Consider the following 24,123-nt stretch of genomic DNA (forward strand, 5'->3'; position numbering starts at 1 on the left):
TCTGTGTGATAGGGTTTAAATAAATCAGAATATTATCAAGTGAAAACCATCAAAGGAATTCAAAATGGGTTTGTGGTACAGTTCAACTTTTGAAAAATTGCAAGACCTATTTTACACTGATATGACTGCAGATAATACGTGTATGAGACCAGTGCATCTCAGAAAGGAGACTTTCTGCCATTGCATTTTTGGTTTGTGTCTCCCTTTCTGCATCAAAACTTAAAACAAAAGGAATGAAAACGGATGGGCCATCCAGAATTGACCTCGATGCTGGAAACAACAATGGTAAACCCAGCCCTGTAGACCCTGCAAAGTCCTCCTTACTAACATCTGGAGGCTTGTGCCAAATTTGGCAGAGCTGTCTCACAGGCTAGTCAAGCATTAGCCTGATAGAGTCACACAGCATCATGCCTTACAGACAATGCCCCAGGCACCACTATCACCACTCCTGGGTATGTCCTTTCTCATAGACAGGGCAGACCCAGCAGAGATGGCAGCGCAGTGTTATTCAGTCGGGCGTTGCTCTTCGAGTCCTCAACATTGACTCTGGATCCCATCAAGTCTCATGGCTTCAGGTTAAACATGGGCATGGAAACCTCCTGCTGAATTCCACGTACTGTCCACCATCAGCTGATGAATCAGTACTCCATGTTGAAGACCACTTGCAGGAAGCACTGAAGGTGGCAAGGGCACAGAATATACTCTGGGTGGGGGCCTTCAACGTCCATCACCAAGGGTGGCTCGGTAGTACCACCACACACCGAGCTGGCCGGGTTCTAAAGGACATAGCTGCTAGGGGTTGCAGAAGGTGGTGAGGGAACTTACAAGAATGAAAAACATACTTGCTCTCATCTTCACCAACCTGCCTGCTGCAGATGCATCTGTCCATGACAGTACCAGTAGATGTGACCACTGCACAGTCCTTGTGGAGACTCAGCCACATCTTCAAATTGAGGATACCCTCCATCATGTTGGATGGCGCTACAACCGTGTTAAATGGGATAGACTTCGAACAGATCTAGCAACTCAACTGGGCATCCACGAGGCATCGTGGGCCACCTGCAGCTGCAGAATTGTACCCAACCACAATCTGCAACCTAATGGCCTGGCATATCCCCCACTCTACTATTACCACCAAGACAGGGAATCAACCCTGGTTCAATGAAAAGGGCAGGAGAGCATGCCAGGAGCAAAACCAGGCACAGCTAAAAATTAGGTGTCAACCTGGTGAAGCTACAACACAGGATTAGCTGTGTACCAAACAGCATAAGCAGCAAGTGATGGAAAGAACTAAGTGATTCCACAACACACACATCAGATCTAAGCTCTAGAGTCCTGCCATATTCAGCCGTGAATATTGCCGGACAATTAAACTACTTATTGGAGGAGAAGATTCCATAAATATCTCCATCCTCAATTCTGGGGCACATCTGTGCAAGAGACGAGGCTGAAGCATTCGCAACAGTCTTCAGCCAGAAGTGCCGAGTGGCTGATCCAGCTTGGTCTCCACCAGGAGGTCCCCAGCATCACAGATGTCAGTCTTCAGCAAACACGATTCGCTCCATGTGATATCAAGAAACTGCTGAAGGCACTGAATTCTGCAAAGGCTTTGTGCCTTGACAAATATTCATCAATTGTCCTGAAGACTTGTGCTGACTTGCCACACCCCTAACCAAGCTGTTCCAGTGCAACACTGGCGTCTACCTGGCAGTGTGGAAAATTGCCCAAGTGTGCCCTGTACACACGAAACAGGACAAATCCAACCCTGCCAATTACCACCCTATCAATCTGCTGTCCATCATCAGCAGAGTGATAGAAGGAGTCATTAACTGTGCTACCGTGCGGCACTTAGTCAGCGATAACCTGCTCACCGGCACTCAGTTTGGGTTCTGCCAGGGTGGGGGGACTCTTCGCTGGTTAGAGACATATCTGGCACAAAGGAAGATGATCGTGGTGGTTGTAAGTCAACTATCGCAGCTCCAGGACATCACTGCAGGAGTTCCTCAAGGTAGTGGAAAATGTCCTAGGCCCAACCATCTTCAGCTGCTTCATCAATTACCTCCCTTCCATCATAAGGTCAGAAATAGGGATGTTAGCAGATGACTGCACAATGTTCAGCACATTGGAGACTCCTCAGATACATGTCCAAATGCAGCAGGCCCTGGACAATATCCAGGCTTGGGCTGAGAAGTGGTAAACTACATTCGTTCCACACAAGTGCCAGGCAATGACCATCTCCTACAAGAGAGAATCTAACCATTTGCCCCCTGACATTCAATGGCATTACCATTGCTGAATCGCCCACTGTCAACATCCTGGAGGTTACCATTGATTAGAAACTGAACTGGACTAGCCATATAAGCACTGTGGCTACCAGACCAGTTCAAAGACTAGGAATCCCTTTGTTTTCCTGCACTGAGCTGTCGGTGGAGCAATGGCTGAGCGAGCGCTGGGAAAGGCTAAGAATCCCACAGCAAGTAACTCACCGCCTGACCCTCCCCCTCACCCCCCAAGCCTGTCCACCACCTCCAAGGCGTAAGTCAGGTGATGGAATACTTGCCTGGATGAGTGCTGCTCCAAGAACACTCCAGAAACCCCACACCATATATTTTTCTTTCTCTTTTCCCCTTCCAGGTTTATTAGGAATACAGAAGTCGAGTTGGAGCTTAGTGTGATATTCAAAGAAGTGCTGAAGCTACTTTGATTATTGCTGCAGAGTCATAGGGCGAAAAGTCACTTAGTGATATGCATCAGGAAAATATTTGCAAAGGAGTACTGCTGTCTATCCATTGCTTTAATTTGTCTTTATAATTACCATGGAAACGCAAGGGTAAAGTTGTATGACAGTCGCATTGGGCACATTAGCAGATTTGCTATGATTGCATGGCACCATTTCTTTCCCATTAGTGAATTACTTTTAGCAGATGCTGTAGAGACTGATGCTTATAGAAGATGTGCATTTTTCAGTCAATATGATGGACTCCGCCACTGATGGCACTGGTCTCAGTTTATGTGTGGGTATCTGTTGGCAGATTCATCTTGTAAATAGATCATGGTATGAGAAAATCATGTTTGAACAGATGGTTATAATTACAAGAATTCCTAAAGCAAACAGTGTCATTTTAATGATTATAGTTTTTGTCTCTTGAGTTGCATTTGTTCCCTGTGCGATTTATTCACAAAATACTCTCAACTGTGATTGAGTCTTGAATTCATTTCATGTGAGGCCAGTGCAGAATGAGCAACTAAAGTGTGTGCCAACCTAAGGCTAATTTGTTCATTATAGCGCTATTGCTGTTTTCTCGCCATGTTTCTCTTCTCACTCTGTTGTCGACTCGGGTTAAAGATCAACTAAATATTGCACGCTGTACTTCCCTATTCCCTCGGTTGGGGTTGGAGGTGACATAAATATTCATGAGGGTTGAACAGGTAATGCACACACTCTGGAGTGCACACACTCTGGAACTGACTAAATGCGTACTGTGGGAATACCAAATCATCTCTCAGAATTAAAAATCAATTCATCACTATTCAAGAGAGCTCCTGTCTGTGTAAATCCGAGCGGGGTCAAGAATCTGGAGCTCAGACAATATTAAATAATACAGAAATTTCCAGCACTCCCAGTCAGGTTAGGTGAATGCGCAATAAAACTTGGGCGGTATGAGAATTATAAATTCCGCGTCTTGATTTGTTACCGCTAACTCTAATCAGGAGACATTGTATCAATGATGTGGAGGAAAAATGGCCAGTTTCCCCATTAATATGCTGGATGTAAACCACCTGGTTGGTATACACCAGCAGGTATGACGTGGTAATGGAGTTATGGCACCAAATTTGTTGATATTCTATTTATTCTGGTGAAGTTAGAATTGTTGTGAATTTAAATACAGAAATATTGTGAGGAGATGCATATGATCACAGGGAAGCTGAGTAAAGCCGCAGAATTATTTTTAAAAGTTCACTTTTGCCTTGTACAGTATCGCAAAGAAGTTCTCACCAGACTGTAATAGTATGTATACTGCCAGTGTAGTAACATCTGAAACTATGTGTAAATCAAACACTCGATGTCGTTGCTAATTCATTTGTAAGACAGCATCTCTAGGAATTCTGGGAGAAGCTGAAGAGAACATGATGAGAAACTGAGGAGAACAGACTCAGAATTGATTGTAGAGATATAGCACGTGGTCAAGTCATAGTGTAGTTTATTCGTTTTTTAAAATAATTTAGAGAACGCAATTATTTTTTTCCAATTAAGGGGCAATTTAGCGTGGTCAATCCACCTACCCTGCACATCTTTAGGTTGTGCGAACGAAACCCCCACAAACATGGGGAGAATGTGCAAACTCCACACAGACAGTGACCCAGGATCGAACCTGGTACCTCGGTGCTGTGAGGCAGCAATGCTAACCACTGCGCCCAGTAGTTTATTAGTTGGATAGTATATTGATTACTGTACTACAGATTCAGTATTATTAGTTTAGTATCTGTTACTCAGTACAGTGTGTGAACCTAATCAAAGTTAGACGTGTAAAATAAATTTGTTTTGATTCAAACTTCGTATTTTCATATTCTTTGTCAACTCTACATATCTGGCTATCTTGGAGGAAAAGGCAAGGAATATAACACAGACAACTGAAAATATCTCGCAGCAATCTACATATTTCAGCAATTAATTCCAAGTCAGCACGAGTGTCAGGCAGGTAATTTAATTTAATCCTGGCTTATGCTGCAAACCCAGGGTGACATGCAAGCACTGTGGGCCATGATGGCCCAGGCTGAAGGTGGCCTCAAGTTTGATGAAGAATAAATGAGACCCCAGAGCTCTGGCGTACTGACGTCCCTCTGAAAGTGGGAAACAGTTTGATTCTGGGGTTGGTCGGATTGGAAATGAATTTGTTGACTAATTTGGTTTGTAATGCTGCACCATTACCTGGGAGGATACTTTCTACTAACATCCTTTTATCAGGCAAGGGATGTTGAGGGGGTTTTTTTTGAACCGTTCCATATCTCCAGATTAACCTGGATCTTTTCTGTTTGTTAGGTGCTCAAGGAAAGACAAGTGTGAGCGAGCTACAGAACCGTATCGATTTGCTGCTAATATTGAACAGTGTGTAAAACTCAGTATCCAGCCAAACAGTATCTCAGTGTCCGAACACAGTGTACCGGTCAGTATTTTCCACTAATCCAGTGCTGTTATAATTTCTGATTTAGTCGCAGCCAGGAAAAGAATGTTGTTCCAGTGCAGTTTGAAACATTTTTGCTAATGGTGATGAGGGAACCTTCCCATCGCATTTCAGAAATTAAATGATTACAAAGAATCGTAATTACCTTAAACCCTGCTATTGTTTCACTTTAATTCCATTTTATCTTTTAATTTTGTTGTAATTCCTCTCAACTTGTTTATGCATTCAACCCAATTTATGCATTCAAAAAAACCATTAGAAGCAAGAAACTAATCGCAATTCCTAATGGCTGATTGTTTTTTAAAGACACTGATCGTGAGATTCCTTTACTAAATTGGTTACTAATGGAAAGTAATATATACATTTATTTGAGAGTTCAAAGATTGGTAGCTCGCATGCTGGCTTCCAAGACGGGATGGATCAAATTCCTACTTTTAATCTCCCTGCAAGCCATTAATGGAGTGAAATTGTGTTGTGCAATTTTAGTAAAGAATGGATTAAAGCATTGATGTGAGATTGTGTTGTGATTTTAATGAAGGATTATGTTAAGTAGGTTCAGTAAAATAATGTGCAGTGGAATTTCTTGCAAATGTGTCAACAGGTTTGTTGCTTGTATTGGACTACGGAGTTTTGTCCTGTTAATCATAGGGATAAATCTCTCCAGAACAGTTGAAAAATTGATTTTGGGACTTCTTTATTCCTATAGTTAGTAGTTTAGTGTGTGTAAACGTTCAGAGCACTATATCATAGAGTGCAGAATGAGGCAGTACAGCCATTAATGTTGACACTTGTTCTTTCAAAGATTACTCTAGTTATTAATAACCCAAACCCACCCATCTTTTCTCCATATTCATGGCAATATTTCCTGGGAAACAATACCTGGGGCAGGATTCTCTCAGCCCGGGGCTGGGCCGGAGAATTCCCGCGACTGGCACGAATCACGCCGCCCCGCGTCGGGACATGATTCTCCACAGAGTGGAGAATCGGCGCCATTGGCCGTCGTAAAAAACCCAAGTCCAGCCAGCGCCATTCGCACCCGCTCTCAGCCGGCGGGACCTCGACATGTAAGGGTCTGGGGGCGGCCTGTGGGGGGGTGGGGGAGGGAGAGTGGGGGTCCTCTGATGTGGCCTGGCCCGACATCGGGCCCACCGATTGGCAGGCCGGCCTCTTCTGGGGACCTCCTTTCTTCCGCGCCGGCCCCTGTAGCCCTGCGCCATGTTGCGTCGGGGCCGGAGCAGAAAAGGGAGCCTGGGCGCGTTGGCACCAGTGCCACTGCGCATGCGCGGACCCCGCGGCGCCCAGTTCATGCCAGGATCAGCAGCTGGAGCAGTGTGGATCGCTGCAGTGCCATGCTGGCCCCCTGTAGGAGCCAGAATTGTTGATCCTGAGGCCGTGTTGACGCCAACGAGAAACGTGACGACGTTTTCAATGGTGTCAACATTTAGCCTCAGGATCACAGAATCCCACTTGAGCAACACTGAAAAATGGGACAATGCAGGCAGGAGAATCGTATAACAGTTACAATACAAGAGACAACCATTCAGCCCATCATGTCCTTGCTGATATTACAATTTTGTTTGAAACCCAAAAGTGAACATTGCCGGTAAAAACATTCCTCTTTGTCATGTAGCAGGATCTGCACAGTGTTTGGGGCAACAGAGGTATGCATTTAAGCCTATTTAATATTAAACATGTGAGTGCTTTAGTTTCCTGGCACTGGAAATACCATCAGAAATAAGTTTTCTTCCCTCCAATTGTGTCTTCTCTCAGTTTGAGGTTCCTGACTTCTGCTCATTTTCTACAGCTTATTCTGAAAGTTAGCGATGTTCCAGACCTTTCTGCTGGTGTCGTCTGTGCTTTTGGAGAATTGACAGAGGTGAATGGCCAGGCGATTGGTGACAAGATTATGTGCGTTTCACCAGCTGCTAAAGATGTGCCTCCTATTCTTGCAGATCAAGGTAACAAAACTCAATTAGAGCAGAACTTTCCATCATTAGATTAAGTCCAGTCTTTCTGAAACTGAGTACGTAGTTTTCCATATTTTCTAGTTTTATTTTATTGCTCTTGAGTAACAAAAATATTTGGCAGGTTACTTTCAGTCAAATGAAGAGGCAGTACGGGTAGTGGTATCATCACTGGAATAGTAATCCAGAAACCTTGCATGATGCCCGAGGGAACCAGGTTCGATTCCCACCATGGCAGATGGTAAAATTTGAATTCAATAAAACCCTGGTATTAAAAGTCTAACGATGACAATGAAACCAGTGTTGATTGTCATAAAAACTCATCTGGTTCACTAATGTCTTTTAAGGAAGGAAATCTGCCATCCTTGCCTGGCCAACATGGGACTCCTAACCCACAGCAATGTGGTTGACTCTTAAATGCCCTCTGAAATGGCCGAGTAAACTACCCAGTTCAAGGGCAATTAGAGATGGGAAATAAATACCGGCCTAGCCAACGATGTCCGCTTCCCCTGAATTATTATTTTTTTAAATTCTGTCTTTGTGTGACCACAGTTAAATTTTCCATCAAATTAGTGTATTTAAAAAAATAATATAATGAACCCGAACATCATAGGTGTATTTCTTTTGATCAATATAATTGAGAATGACAACAACGACAATGTATGTGTGTATATCAGCGCCCTTAACATAATGAAATGTGGCAAGGTGCTCCACACAAGACAAAGTAGGAAGAAGATATTCGGAAAGCTTGGTCAAAGGTGTAGGTTTTAATGTGTCTTGGAGGAAGGAGAGGTAAAGAAGCAGAGAGGTGTAGGGAAGGTTTCCGGAGCTTGAGGACTAGGCAACTGAAAGCACATCATCATTAGTGGAGCAATAGTAATAGGGAATGCACAAGAGGTCAGAATTAGAGGAGTGCAAATATTGTGGGAGAGCTTGCGGGCCTGGAGGAGATTGCATAACTCAGGGCAGGTGGTGGCCTTAGGGCCAGGAGTCTCTCAGTTGGCAATCATTCACCTCGTTGTTGGCATTTCTCATGTTGGATCATATCTTTCTCCTCTCAATGGAGGACGAAGGATAACCCAGTGTGCAGCTGAGGCAAGAAAATCCAAAACACAGAGCATCTTGTGAGCCATTACCCACTAAGATATTTGATGGAAGAATACCTTCCATTCCAATCCCATTGCCGGTGGCAATCAAGTGGACCATCAGTCTAAATGCCAAATTCAAAGTGTTACTTTTCAAGCTGCCACAAGAAAGCATCCATTTGGGAAGAATGAATATGATTTGTTATGTTGAGTGTTTTAGATTTCAAAATGTGTTCAATAAATTATTATATTTTATTAAAATTTTAAAATGCTTATTTAAATACAGGAGGGACAAAAAAGTAATAGTGGACATAATTTTTATGAATAAACCTCACCCAGGAGGGACATGACATATTGGTGTGCTCTGATTTGCCCTACATTAGACTTGATGAAGGGATCGTATTTGAGTCATTATCGTTATTTTGAGCGTTTTTGTGTTTATACTCTTAGACGCTTGGGCCACATTTTAAGGATATCAGCCGTGACTGAATACAAAGATGTGTCTTTATAGAGCAACTTATCACATCCCTGGGACATCCCAATGCACTTTGCGGTTAATGAATCACTTTGTAAAATGGTTTCTGTTTCTATGAAACCAAGTTGTATGCGGCAAAGCCGCACAGACAGGAAATGTGATAAATGAGCAGTTTGTCGGTGTAAGTGTAGGAAGACATGTTGGCCAGGCCATGGGGAGATCTTTTGAGTCGTTCATTTAGAACGTCTGTGTTCACCACGTAACTGGGGCCTTGGTAAGACGCAGGAACACACAGGACTGGAAAAGACTCGGTTAACCTCTGGCTGTTTCAACAATTATGCTCAAATCATTCCTTTCCCTGGTCAGACTGAGCAGTCTGTTCACATCATTATCCTGTGTATAAAGCAGTTAAATCTAAATTACCTTCGCACCCTTCCTCTTCTGAGCTTGAGCCTGTGCCCTATAATTCTATCCTTTGAAACAATCTTGAGTGTAACAGGGTTGAACTCAGCAATTCCCTTAAGAATCTTCCCTGACCATTCTCCAGAGTAAACAATCTCAGGCTCTTTAAACTTTCTCCGTTGCCTTTCACCGGGTCCTGTTTGGTTATTGATTAATATGTCACCTCCAGCAATGTGGTGCTGCCTCAGCATTACACTAAAGTGTCGGCTTCATTGCCAGCTCAGTAATCGGGCGGTCAATCCACAACCTTTTGGGGCTCAGATGGGAGCTTTGCCAACAGATCCAAGCTGACAGCGAACATTTAGAACCAGTATTCACCTAGTGAGAGGCAAATTCTGAACAGGTAATTTAATTGAGCGGAGGGGGGTTTTGGGAGGGGGGGGGGGGGGGGGGGGGAGACTCTGGAAGATCTGAGAATAAATAAACTAAATATTTAAACTTGAACAAAGGGAGACTGGGGAAAGATAAAATGACCAAATGGAACAGAAATCTACTTTACATTTTGGAACTGCATGAGAAGTGAATATGGCTTTGTGGTCAACACTAGACTTTTAATTACAGACGTTTATTCAATTCAAATTTCGCTGTCTGCTGTTGTGGGATTTGAACCCGGATCTCCAGATTGTTCCCCGAGTCTCTGGATTACTAGTCCAATGATAGTACCACTGCCTCCCATAGAATCCCTACAGTACAGAAGGAGGCCATTCGGCCCATCAAGCCAGCATCAATCCTCCAATAGAGCACTTTACCTAGGTCCACACCCCCGCCCTATCCCCATAACCTTGCATATTGATCATGGTCAATCCACCTAACCTGCATATCTTTAGACTGTGGGAGGAAACCGGAGTACCCGAAGGAAACCCACGCAGACACAGGGAGAACGTGCACACTCCACATTGTCACCCAAGGCCAGAATCCCCTAGCCTTGTGGGGGAGCTGTACTAATCAGTGAGCCACGATGCTGCCCTTAAGTGCTCTGTTCAGTATTGGCCTCCTTATTTAACAAAGGATGTAAATGTTTTGGAATGAGTTCAGAGAAGAAAATTGCTGGTTGGGGGGCAGGGATTGGTTGGGGGGGGGGGGGGGGGGCGGTTTATGAAGAAAGGTTTTTACGCACTGGAGGTTAGAAGAGTAAGAGGTGAATTGATTGAAACTTTAAGGTCCTGAGGGGTCTTGACAGGGTGGATGTGGAGAGGATGTTTACTCTTGTGAGAGAATCCAGAACTAGGGGTCGGACTCTCATTTCAAGACATAGATGAGGAAAATATTTTTCATCCGAGGGTTGTGAGTCTGGCGTTCTCTCCCTCAAAAGGCGGTGGAAGCAGATTCTTTGCATGTTTCTGAGGCCGAGCTGGATAGAGTTTTGATGAGCAGGGGGGTGAAAGGTTATCTGGGGTAAGCAGGAATGTGGGTTTGAGGTTTCAGTCAGATCAGCCGTGATCATATTGAATGGTGGAGCAGGCTCGAGGGGCCGACTCCAGCCCCTGATAGTTTGTTCATATTGCTTAGCTGCTCCAGGACAACTCCCTGTTTTTGAACATTACCATGGGATCATTGATGTCCAACAGAGTAGGCATCTGCTTTTATGACATGTGAATTAAAGCACCTCTAATAATACAGTACTCCAGAGTATTACATTGAGGTGCCAGCCCTAGATTGCATGTTTAAATCTGTGGTGGATCTCCAGCTCGTAAACTAACTCCAGTGAAAGTGTTAACAGCTTAGCCAGAAGTGTCGTTGAAACAGTCGAAAATTGAATGGCTCACAATTGTTTCGTGAAACAATGGTACAGAGACCAGACCAATTGCAGACAATGCATTTTAGTTTCAGAAAATATTTTCCCACCCCATCAGAAACATCAACCTACATACAAGAGGATTTGAATATTGGCAAAAGCAAAATTTACTGTTGTCCCTGTGATGAATATTCGTATCTTGTACAAATACCAAAACCACATAACCTTGCAAGTATTCAATTGTAAAGCAAACAAAATAACACTGAAAACTGAAGAATCAAAATCCCTGTAGTTTGGGAAACTGTGAAAACGGATTCCTGACCTCGGCACTGGGTGTACTTGCTAAATAAATAACCAATGTTCCCACCAGTTAATATCACAGCAGTTCCCAGCAGTTTTGTTTTCGTGATCTCTCCACATTGGAGTTTGTTTTCATTTCTCTTTTGCCATGTCATTTTCCAAGAGTGTGTCTCTTTTTTTTCTTCAGCTCCCTTCCTTTCCCATTCTCTCCCACTCGCTTCATTCTTGCAATCTTTTCTGTTTCTTCTCACTTTCCTATCTTTCCGTCTTCCCTTTTCTTGAGTCTCTCTCTCTCTCTCTCCATCTCTCCCCCCTCGATCGCCCCGCTCTTCTTGAGCACAATCTTTTAGCACCAGCAGCCGCAGTCCAAATGACCAGTGCCACAAATGGGAAATTGGCACAACAATTTATTTTTTCAGTTGACAAAACAACATTTCTGAGCCCGCTAATCAATAACCATTACCAAAGGGGAAGAGGCAGCGGAGAGTTTAATGTAATCACATTGAAACAAATGCAAATCAAATTATTGTACGTTCTAATTAATCAGACATGCTCCAGATTTACCAACTTCAATGCTGTTGTATTATTGAGGACTGCTGAAAGTGCACACTTACGTACTTGGTGCATTCCCAAAGCAGTGTGGTTAAGATCAGGAACACGCTGGTGGATAATTAGAAAGGGAGCAAACTTACATGGGAAAGTCTAAAAATATTTGTGACCAATTAGATAGTTTTTGATCATCATGGTATTACATCTCCGTTTATTGATTTCTGCCGTGCTGTAACTCTGGGCGCGATTCTCCCAAAAGATTTATTATAATAATAATCTTTATTAATGTCACACAAAGGCTTACATTAACACTGCTGTGAAGCTACTGTGAAAATTTCTCAGTCGCCAAGCCCCCTTACAGCACCTCCTCCCATCACCACCCCCGCTCCACCCTCCTTTCATGGGCATGATCCCCTTGGGCCCTGACCCTTGGCAGTGCCACCTACGCACCCTTCCACTGGCACCCAGGCAATTCTCCAGCCTGCTTCACAGTGCCAACCAGGGTGGCAGTGCTAAGGTGCCCACTTTCCAGGGGGCCACCCTGCACTTACCCTGATCACCCAGGGTTTTTTGATGGCCCGGGAAACCCATCGGGTGCCATTCTACCTGGTCCATGTTTGTGTGGACCAGCACTGATCGGCACCTGTTTACAGCCTCCCTTGGGAGGCTAGAGAATCGCGGAGGCCGGTGTATCCTGGGTGAGTAGGTCTTCAGTAGGTTTAAGACCTACTTCCAGGAGTACCATTTGGTCACGTCCCTTTTCGACAGAGTTCCGACTCCGAAGCCTCGCGGGAGTTGGGTGAATCCCACGAGGCACGGAGGCTGCCGTGGAGCCTGTTAAGAGGGCTCTCCCGAGATTTTCCGTCCGCGTTGTGCTCTCGCTTGAGCGCACTGCAGCCAGAGAATCATGCTCTTGGCCGTCTTCCATGCGTTAACAATCAGGATTTCATGTTGTGGCTAAACCTCTCGCCCTTTGAATGCCTAAGTCTTAGAAAATGCATCAAACATACCGGGGAATCCACGCTTGTTCTGCAAGTGAAGACAATCTGATGATTTACAAGTAGTTATCATTATAAAGTATTCTATCAAGTAGATTGGACTGGATAGTTAATTGGTTCTCCCTTGGGTAAGTTATACATCGGGGCAGCACGGTAGCATGGTGGTTAGCATAAATGCTTCACAGCTCCAGGGTCCCAGGTTCGATTCCCAGCTGGGTCACTGTCTGTGTGGAGTCTGCACGTCCTCCCCGTGTGTGCGTGGTTTTTCTCCGGGTGCTCCGGTTTCCTCCCACAGTCCAAAGATGTGCGGGTTAGGTGGATTGGCCATGCTAAATTGCCCATAGTGTCCTAAAAAGTAAGGTTAAGGGGGAGTTGTTGGGTTACGGGTATAGGGTGGATACGTGGGTTTGAGTGGGGTGATCATTGCTCGGCACAACATCGAGGGCCGAAGGGCCTGTTCTGTGCTGTACTGTTCTATGTTCTATCGTACACATAGGAATAATCAAATATTAAAATAAATGTGTATTTTTCCGAAAAGAATTACATTTTTCCAAGGGAACCATTGAATACACAGACAGCTTAATACTTCCCATGAAGTTTTGTCATGTGATACTTTCACCCTCCTCGATATTGCTCCATCTCTTTTCCCCAACAATGTGGAAGTAGTGAAGCTTCAACAGCTGAAAACAATTAATGGTTTTGGACAAAAACAAATGTTAAGTCAGAAGCTCAGAATCCAGCTTACTTCTTGAAAAAGAAATTGGGCAAAGTTTTAATTTCAAGTGAATCAAACAGGGGTTTATTTTAAATCTGAGCCAATTTTAGGGTCTGAAGAAGGGAGGGCAGTGGGACGAATGTGAGAAGTATTCGAAGGCCCCAGGCACGCAGTAATTCTAACTCCTAGGCTTGATTTAAACACCATCAGCCCACTCTAGAGCCGGTTCCAGCAGACACAGCATGTGGGAGGTCCTATAGGCCGCTCATCAGTACCTAGCTAAGTGACAGGGAGCGGATTTTGGGAGCGTCGTGAGAGAGATGGAGGGGGTGCTTGGTGAGGTAGTACTGAGGGCGGACGGTCGACACTTTGTGGAGTTGGAGTTTTTGATTGTCGGCTTCCAAGAAACTCACTCTTGGGGGCAACAAGTAACAGAAAAGGCAGAGAATTGTGTAGTTTGTAAAACATTCGTTTGCACAGGAAAAGGGGACTTTTAGATATGTTGGATTTTTGTTTTCTTGAAAGCCAGGGCAGGATTCTCTGAGCCCCACGCTGGGCCAGAGAATCGCTGCAACTACGCCCCGACGCGGTGCGCGATTCTCCGAGGTGCGGAGAATCGGCACCATTTGCGCCAATGTGTTTGGCGCGGCGCCGGTCGTGGGCCGCTGTCCGTGGCCGGGCCGCTGATTCTCCGGCCCGAATGGGCCAAGCGGCAATGCGGAAACAGCGGAGTCCCGCCGGCGCCGTTCACCCTTGGTCGCTGCCGGCGAGAACTCTGCGCGAAGGATCGGGGGCAGCCTGTGGGGCGGCGAAAAGCGCTCCTTAACCGGGAGGGGGTGCCTCTGATGGGGTCTGGCCCGCAATCGGCGTTCACGACGGCGCGAACACTCTGTCTCTATTTCGGAGAATTGTGCCCCCTTTGTTCAAACTGCTTTCCAACAAATTACGAGGATTATGCAGCACAGACTGGCCACGTTGCTCAAAGTGTTCAATGAGGTGTATGTGCTTCATTCAAAATCCTTCCTGCCCTTCCTCATGTAACTATGGGTGCAATCTTCCCAAAAGGGAACAAAGTCCCCGAGCGAGCGCGTGTCAAGAAACACATGGCTATTCAACGCGACACACTTTGAATAAGGGGCCTAAATGGGGAACACTCGACCGAGGCCACACGCAACCTTGTTTTTTTGCAATGGGAAGCTCCAACTCATCAGAACTCCCTGTTGTCGCGAGAGATCGATGGCGTCCCAATCTCCGAGACCCCGAAAAATATCCCCAGCCTCTCCTATTGTCTGAACACAACATGGGAGGGTCCCCCGCACCCTCCCCCAACACCCATGGCGGGCAACCCGGGCCCGATCATGCCTGGGCAAAAAACGCTAGCTTGGCATCTTTGCAGTACCAGCCCCGCACCGTAGCAGTCCCCCTGCTGGTGCCACCTGGGCACCTTAGCAGTGCCAGGCTGGCACCCAGGTGGCACTGCTGGGGTGGAAGGCTACACTGCAAGTGGCACCAGCAGTCCCAGGCCATCACGCTGCCCAAAGCTGAGGGCTTCAGATCCCCTTGGAGAACCCCACAAGTGCCGTTCCGTCTGGTTCCCGTTTGTGGGGGCAGTACCAAACGGCGCTTGCCCGAGTACCCAAGGCGAAGGGATTGAATCCCCAAATCCTCAGGTACCTCGGGAATCTGCCCATTAGAGTAAGGCATACTGCCTCGCTCTAATATACAGATTTGCCTAAGAGTGATCACATCCATTGTGGGCGGGATTCACCTTGCAACGTGTCCCGAGGCGTTGCGAGCCAGGTAGATCCCGGGAGTTGTCTCTCCCGGATTTCAACAGCCACCCTGTGCCAGGAGAACTGCTTTTTCAGCGCAGGAAGGCCGGAGGATCACGCCCTATATCTGCACAACCCTCCATTCCTGCCTCTCCTCATGTGCTTATCTAGCTCTCCCTTAAATTCATTTACAGCATTTCCCTCCAGCACTCTGCTTTCTCACCACCCTCTGGATAAATAAGTCACTTCTGACTGTCCTGTTGGATTTTCTGATGATCATCTTGTATTGATGACCTCTAGTTTTTCTCTTCTCCATGAACTGCACTCATTCTGTCTGCTCCATTAAAATCTTTCATAACATTATAAGGACCTCTATTTGGTCACCCTTCTCTTTTCAAGAGGAAAGTACCCAACCCGCCTTGCCTTTCATGATGGGTGTAAATGCTTATGTTTCAGTAAGCTGGCTGATCAAATTTTGTGATAACGTGAACTAAGCAGACTGATACAGTGAGACATTATTTACAGAAAAATTTGTTTGAACACTTAGTAAAAAAAGATGTTTGAATAGTGTAAACGCAGTGTATGACTGGTATAGCATTTCCAGGTGGAAACGTGTGTGTGAAATGTAGCAAAATTTTTCAGTCATGACTTAAACCATAATTATTGAACTGTCAGCTAAAAGTTGTAATTCAATCCACATTTGCAGTGCACAGTCCAGCACCTCCCCTGCCTCCCCCCCTCCCCCCTCCATATGCTTATTTGTACAAAAAGCAAAATTTAGCAGATGCTGGAAATCTGAAATGAACACACAAAGCTGTGGAAATACTCAGCATACTAGGCAGCATCCATGGGGAGAGAAACAAGTTTGAACGGCCCAGATCTTCTGCTTCTCCCCCCCCCCCCCCCCCCCCCACTTGCATTGCCCCAATAACCCTCCCTGGCCACTCCACTCCACATGACCGTCTGATATGATCTGACTAGCCTCCACCATGACGCCCCCAACCCAACATGACTAGTCCCTAAGGTAAATGAAATGCTGTGGATGCTGGAATCTGAGACAAGAACACAAGATGCTGATTAAAAAAAAAAACTCAAGTCAGTCTTTCAGCATCCATTAGGGCAGAAAGTATAGATAACGTTTACAGTCCGAGAGTTAAAGGAATCAAATCGTTAACTCTGTTTCTCTCCTAATAGATGCTATCAGACCAGCTGTGCTTTTTCATCATCCTCTGTTCTTTACTATCCCCCAACCTCACAAAGCCTCCCCCCACTCCCACCCCACCCATCACCCAAAATGCCTCACCTAGCTGCCACACCACCCAGCTACCACCCTACCCACCTTTCTCACCTCCACATTAACCTACTTCCCTCATCCTGCCACTCACCCACCCACTTGTTCACTCACTTCATCGCTCTGGTTAAATGTCCCAACGCTTTTCAAGTTTACTGGCGAACACCTGCCATTTAGCTCTTAATCACCACCATTCCAATAAGATCTGTCTTGGGGCTACCAGGTAAGCAAAAGCCAAAACTTCATCCTCTCTCAACCCCTGGACTCCCAAGTCTTCTGACACTCCAAAGATTGCCGCTTCCAGGCTCGGGACCACCTTCACCCCAAGACCTTTGACATTACCACGGCGAATCCCCAACCAATTTCTCCACTTACCTAGAAACTTCTACCTGGCCTGATGGTTTCATAGAGGCCTGCTTTTCAGCAGCTAGTGCAGTAGCTGGGTTCACTGTTGTAACCTTCAGGGACACTCTGACTGCTGGTGTCCAGCAACCCCAGCCAGGGGAGATTTGAACTGAGTTTTCCAGAACTGGCCAGTGAGATTTAAACTCTTGTAATTTCCGCGAATGGGGACTTTCCAGTGCCTCTAAAAGGCCCAATAGGGCGACATGGTAACAGTGGTTAGCACTGTTGTTTCACAGCGCCGCCGTCCCAGGTTCGATTCCCGGCTTGGGTCACTGTCTGTGTGGAGTCTGCATGTTCTCCCCGTGTCTGCGTGGGTTTCCTCTGGCTGCTCCGGTTTCCTCCCACAAGTCCCGAAAGACGTGCTGTTCGGGGAATTGGACATTCTGAATTCTCCCTCAGTGTAACCAAACAGGCGCTCAAATGTGGCAACTAGGGGCTTTTCACAGTAGCTTCATTGCAGTGTTAATGTAAGCCTACTTGTCACAATAAACATTATTATTCTTATTATTATTTCTATGTGTTCATTTGATATGAAAAAATAAACTGACCAAACAAATCGCCAAATTGTAATGTCTTCTTGAACAAGTGTTGACTAAATGTGCTTCTCTTTAGATTGGATTGGGGTGGTTCTGCAACTGAAATCCAAAGAGACAGAAAAGATGTTTGCAAGCACGGAATTTAAGTTCTTCAACTGCAGCGTTCATCAGCTGTAAGTTCAATTTCCATCACGGCTTAAAACATGATTTATAAATGTCTAAATTCTTGTCATTTTCAACTATCAGCCCAAGTCCGCTCAGTCGTTGCAAATCACTTAAAGTAACTATTCAAAAAAATCTCATTTATCTGCCTGATGCACAAGGTGGTGGTGCTATGATCTTCAGTGATTTGTAAACCGTGTATTCAAATCAATAGTTCTCTTCTCGACATTATCCTCATGTTTCTAGTTGTTTGTGATATTGGAAAATGGCAATAAACTAAACTAATTCCATTTGTAAGCAGCAATTTGCAAATATCTTTTGAGCCAGAAATGCACCATCCAAACTTGTTACTTATTGATTGCAAACCAGTTCCGAGGAATGAGCCTGTTACACATTTATAGTAGTTCCTGGTCAATGAATCTCTGCCGTGGCATACATTGCAAAGTGCTTCTGTACAGATTGCTAATATATTGCTTCTTTACAAGCAATAATTCATCGAAATCTCTCAGTAAACACAATTTCACTAATGAACCACAATTTTGGTGGTGTGCATCCAGCTGACCACTCCGTCTTTAAAGACCTCAGCTGCTCTATCTGATGTGCCGTCCCAATGCGAAACAGGAATTTCCAGAACAAATTTAAATATCCCTTCACCACCTCCCCAGCACCACCACCACTTTGTGCTCTAGATTAGTAGTACTATTGTAAGCAGTATTAAGAATAAGATGTTAGCAGCAGGAGCTCTGATTTATTGCCCAAAATACATTTGGACAATGTCCGCCAGAGCAGACTTTGCACAGCTCTGCTCTGACGTTGCCTGTGACGATGTCCAGTTACTGCCAATAATGTGAATGCCCAGCTGTCGAATATATTCAAAACCAAGATCGATATATTTTTGGGCACTAAGGGAATTAAGGAATATGGAGGCAGTGTGAGAAGGTCAAGGAAATGATCATCCATGTTCCTATTGAATAAATTCAATATATATTGGAGGAACCAGCTGGAAGGTTTGGGTGGCCCCTGTTTCCTATGGAACTTGATGTCAGGTGAGGTTTTTGTAATGTGGAGCCATACCTGCCAAGGAGCTGGGCTGAAACTGTCCAAATTTATTTTTATTGGGCCTGTGCAGCCAGCCGAGCCCAGGAGAGCTGCATCTCGTTGGTCCGGCCTGGATTTGGATTCAAATCCCAGAGCTGAAGAAAACTGGCGTCTGTCTGCATCGACAAGCTGCCCTTCGGACATCATTCCATCCATTAGATTGATGCTCTGGCTTGTATTAGCTGTCTGCACCTTCTGCAAAGCTTCTATCATTGTTCATTCTGATGGCTGCCTGGATGATGCAGCGAGATGCTGGTGTTTGCAGCTACATGATTTTCAACTAGTTTCTCAAAAAATGTATGGATACATGTGTGCGAATTCTCAGTGACAACACCCGCAAGGTGATTTACTAATCGGGCATTATCTAAATTCAGTTTGTTGTAGTCAGCCTTTTAAATAACTTTGACAGTGGCAGGCGGAGGAAACTAACAACAGCTCCCTCTACAGGTGATGATTGTAGACAAGAATGTTATGTATTGTCAAATTCCGATGTTCGTGTCAGTGTACTTGCTGACTTGCTGATATTAATGCAATGTTTTGTGAAGTTGGAGAATTACCTCCTGTGCGCCGTCAAACTTTAAAAAAAAAGACTCATGCCATTCTCAGATACTTCGACCAAGAATGTTCAGCAGATGTACACACGGCCATATTGTCTTTTGTGCTTATCATATAAAATGCCCCTTCATGTACCCCAGAGCATCATATTGAATTTTATAGGACTGCTTATTTAGATCTCTTTGAGCGGAAACCAATTACCTCTTAAAAGCCAGTGCAATAGGAAAAGGCTAGGCAGTGTGACAGGTCACTTAGCAGTCCATGAGTTGTACCTCAGACTTACAGTTCTGTATTTAATAATATATGTTCCTTACTTCCTTTAATACTTTTAATTAAATCACCAGCTGAAGCCCCTACCTTTGTGTGATAGTCCAGTCATCTGCAGCTCTCTCACTTGTGTAGATTCTGCCAGCATGTAGGAGTTTTAAGAGACGGTACTTCAAAAATAGCACATTCCAGAGTTCGAATTTGGCTAAATCTCACAGATGAAGTGTTTTTTGACACTTCTTAGCTTATTCCAAGGATTATCATCAGTGAAGAACTACATTGATCTCCCAGTCATTCTTGGAGGCATCCCTGTTTCCAAGTGGCTGATGATTTTGATTGGAGTGACTGATATCTGCAAGGTTTATAAAAAGGCCGGTTGCATGTTCCACCCCCACATGGAATGATTTTACTTTTGATTTCTTGTTGCATTGTTCCTGACTGTGTGCTTCCAAGTGGGTTCAAGGATCATTGGAATTGGTTTTTAATGCAGTTTTTAAGCAGGCATTGTGCTGTGCATAGGATAGATATTCTATAGATTATGTATTTTATGTAAGTGCGTGCTGCAGTTGCCTCTTTCCAACCTTGCCAGAAATCAGATGAGTGTTCAGGTGTGTGCCCTGCTAGGATCTGGTGGCATTTGTCTGCATTGAGATTTGAACAGTGCAGCAATGTAACGCTGGCATTGTAATAGTCTCCGTGCCAAATTAGGTTAATATACAATTCGAGCTATATCTAAGATCAAGTTTAATTTCATCTCCTGACTGGTAGATGCCAGGTGAAGCAATCCACGGGCTTCCCAGCAGCCTCTACAACCTCGTGGAATCTACCCAAGTCCCGTGAGGCGGTGCGACCAGAATCCCGCCCACAATGGGCAGGGCCAGGCCGCGTGCGCTTAAGTCGGTTTTGAACAGCAATGCAAATGTACTTACTCGTGATTTACCAGCCTCCTGGGATCTACCAGCCTCCCCAGAGAGGTCTCAGCTGGGTGCTGTTCAGTACTGGTCCACACATACGTGGCCCTGAGTGGCCAGGGATAATGCACGGTGACCCCCTGGCCTTCCCCCTGGAACATGAGCACCTTGGCACTGCCAGGCTTGTACCTTGGCGTTACCATCCTGGCACTGCCAAGGTGCCCTGGTGGCATCAAAGCCAGGGGCAGGAGCACTTCCTAGGTGGTGGTGCCACATGCCAGGGTGGCACTGCCTAGGATCAGGGGCTAAGGGGACCATGCCCTTGAAAGGAGTGTGGAGGGGAAATGTGAAGGGTGGGGAGGTGAAGGGCAAGTAAGTAGGGGCCTCTGGGAGGTTGTGATGGCGGGGGGGGGGGGCCTATAATGGGGTTGGGGTTGTGAAGAGGGAGGCCCTCGGGGTCCCCATAATAGGGTGTCCACACTTGGGGGGAAGAGTTGGGCTAATGCCCATGTGTGGGGGGGGTGGCCGACCCACAAGAGGCCCCTTTTCAAAATGGCAGTCTGATCTCTGAGTTCAGCTCTCCAGTGATGATAAAAATTCGAAGCATGGGTTAAACTAGTGAGAAACTCTCTAGGGCCCAAAAAAGTGACTAAGTGCCATTAGATAACGTGGGCAACTTGCCGGCAGAGCCAGAGGGAAACTTCCAACAAAGCCTGTGACAAATAACCCTTAGAAACCTTTCTGTTTGATAGCGCATACTGTGTCCAGACAATGAGAGATGTATACATTAGTCATATCTACAATTCCTGCAACTTTTTTTTAAATTTAGAGTACCCAATTATTTATTTTTTTCCAATTGAGGGGCAATTTAGCATGGCCAATCCACCTAACCTGCACATCTTTGGGTTGTGGGGGTGAAACCCACACCTGCGCCTTTCTGAGTAATACTGTTATCAATATGTAATGAAATTGTAAACCAGTTCTTACTGAATGGATGTACAATTTGTTAATAGCACAAAGAGGAAATCTCACCCTGAATTGTTTCGCGAGCTTTGGGTTATAATAAATGCTACTGTTGTGTTTTATCTTTCCAGAGAATTCGATATGACTGTGATGATTTTTGCTTCATTCGAATCTGTATCTCCTACTGTTCCACATGGGGTTTATTTTAATATTATCTTTTTGTCTCAGATGTCTGTCCTGCGTGACGAGTGCGTTCCGTTGTTATTGGTGTAAATATCGAAACCTTTGCACTCACGATCCAAGTATTTGCTCTTTCCAGGAGGGACGGGTCAACGCTTCCGAGGTAATGAGCTCTCACCCCATATTGTTAGAAACGCTTTTACTGTGTGCTGATTAATTAAGCTTTTTAAAGATCGTTGAATATGGCCACCTGTTCAAAAATATTTTAAGGAATGCATGATGGTTATGTTTCTGGACATGAATATAGACAGACACTGCAAATCCGAAACTTGCATTTATGTAGCATTTTTCACCACCGCTGGATGTTGTTGGGCAACTTCTCTCACAGTATTTTATGTTGGAAACCCTGAAGCTTGAGTCTGCACATTAAACTAAAGGTGTGGGTGGGTGTGTGTCAATGAATCTGACTGATTCTGGGACTAATACTGGGCCAATTTTAAAGATAGCAGATCTGTTGATGATGTGTCAGGCTGCATCTTAGCATGTTTTGATGCGAGCCAGTGATCCTCTACAAATAGAAAAAATGCTTTGGCCAAGGCATCAAACCAGTGGTTAGATAAAGCCTCTGCAGGAAGAAAGTAATATTCTGATTGTGAGTCAACTGTTGTGAACTTGGTTGTAGTATGATACACAACAGGGATGATAGAGTTCTCAGAAGGTCACCAGTCTGCCTCTTCAATCTGCTCTAGGCAAATACTGTGGGAACTTCGAAAGGGGAGGAGAGGCTTTTGAAAACAATTGAAGAAAACAATGCAGAAAGCATGAACATTTTGTCATATCTTCAGTCACTGTATTTTTTTCACTCTGTTGCTCGTCTTGTGTGCTATAGTTTCCATGATAATCTAGTGCTTTGGGAATTGTTCTGTAAAGGAGAATCTTCTGTGTTTGCAGATTGGCTTGTTAAGCCCTTGATCATCTTGGGCTGTTTAGAAAGTGGAAAAAGCATTAATGAGCATGTGGGAGTTGTAAATATGGGCATAGAAGTATTGAATTCAAAGTAAGAGTGCTGGCATGTATACGAATTTTAACCATTACAGGTTTAGTTGGCTTTGTCAGAAATATTTGAAATATGTTAATTTATGGAGATTTGTGCTAAAATTGGATTCTACTTTGTCAAAAACAATGTGGTTGTCACTAGCCTTTCTTCACCCCTCATAAGCATGTGCCTTTCAGAAAATTCCATATGGAATATTGAATCGGCTCACAAATATTTGTTTGTCAAACCTTGAAGAGATCTTGATATCAATGCAGATTCAATCATTATTTCTAATCTTTCAATGTAAAAAAAAACTTGCGATTTATGTAAGAATTGAGATGCTTTTGGAAGGACTGTGTAAAATCATAGTACTTGCAATTTGGCCCCAGGGGGTCATTGGTGGCCAAGCTCCCCTTCACTTGTGACCCTTAGCAGATTCTTTGCTCGCTGGACCTCTGGGCTTCCTTTCATGGCCTCCCCAGCTGTAGATGTTAACTGAACAGATGATGCGTTGTTTCTACTCCATTTCTCCAGTTGCACAAAACAGAGGCAAGGAAATGCTAGTCGGCCCATGTCTGCGTGGGTTTTTCTGGGTACTCCGGTTTCCTCCCACAAATCCCGAAAGATGTGCTTGTTAGGTGAACTGGACATTCTGAATTCTCCCTCCGTGTACCCGAACAGGCGCCGTGTGGGGCGACTAGGGGATTTTCACAGCAACTTCATTGCAATGTTCACGTTCGTGTACTTGTGACATTAAAAGGTTATTATTACAAAAAGAATGGCAGCCGGGGTCCCCCGGTCCGTGGAGACCTCTGTGAGGCCAGGGATAGTGCAGCATGGCCCCCTGGACCTCCCCCTGGAATGTGGGCACCTTGACAGTGCCACCTTGGCACTGCCAACCTGGCACTGCTGAGGTGCCTGTGTGGTACTGCCAAGCAGGCAGGAGGACTGACAGGGTAGCAGTGCAAGGGTGCCAAGGTGGCACTGCCAAGGATCAGGGCCCGAAGGGGGCTATGCTCAAAAAAGGACGGTGGTATGGGGGTTTTGAAGGTTGTGGGTGTGCAGGGAAAGTAAGTAGGGGCCTCTGGGAGTTTGGGGGTTAAAGGGTGGGTGTCCTGGCGGGGGGATCTGTAAGGGGCGTGAAGAGGGGGCCCCCAGGGACCTCATAGCAGGATGCCCTCACTTGGTGGTATGGGGGTAAAGCCCCTGTGTGTGGGGGGTAACATTGCCCATGGCGGGTGGGGGAGCCAGGTGGCCCACAAGCTCACTTAGAGATCGGTGCACCCTTTCAAAATGGTTGCCCAATCTCTGCATTCAGCACCCCAGTGATGATGAAAAATTAAGTGTGGACTAAACCGGTGAGAAACTCCCCAGGGCCTAAGAAAGTGATTAAGGGCGCGATCTTCCGACCATGCTGCGCCGGAAAGGCAGCTCATCATGGCGCAAAGTGGCCGTTGAAAGCCAGTCGACCCCTCTCCCGG

At 45.3% G+C, this 24,123-nt stretch overlaps 1 protein-coding gene across 3 annotated transcripts in view; it reads left to right on the plus strand.

The window, feature by feature from the left end:
- LOC119978730 (plexin-A2-like) overlaps positions 1-24,123 on the plus strand; it is a 512,723-nt gene that overhangs the window by 307,610 nt on the left and 180,990 nt on the right. For all 3 annotated transcript variants that reach the window (XM_038820560.1, XM_038820562.1, XM_038820561.1), the window contains 4 exons: positions 5,042-5,165; positions 6,988-7,141; positions 17,547-17,643; positions 21,655-21,769. In XM_038820560.1, coding sequence (XP_038676488.1) covers positions 5,042-5,165; positions 6,988-7,141; positions 17,547-17,643; positions 21,655-21,769 — 490 coding nt within the window. The remainder of the gene's footprint in view (positions 1-5,041; positions 5,166-6,987; positions 7,142-17,546; positions 17,644-21,654; positions 21,770-24,123) is intronic.

The sequence above is a fragment of the Scyliorhinus canicula genome, chromosome 15 (assembly GCF_902713615.1).
Source record: "Scyliorhinus canicula chromosome 15, sScyCan1.1, whole genome shotgun sequence".
In the NCBI taxonomy this organism is placed as follows: Eukaryota; Metazoa; Chordata; class Chondrichthyes; order Carcharhiniformes; family Scyliorhinidae; genus Scyliorhinus; species Scyliorhinus canicula.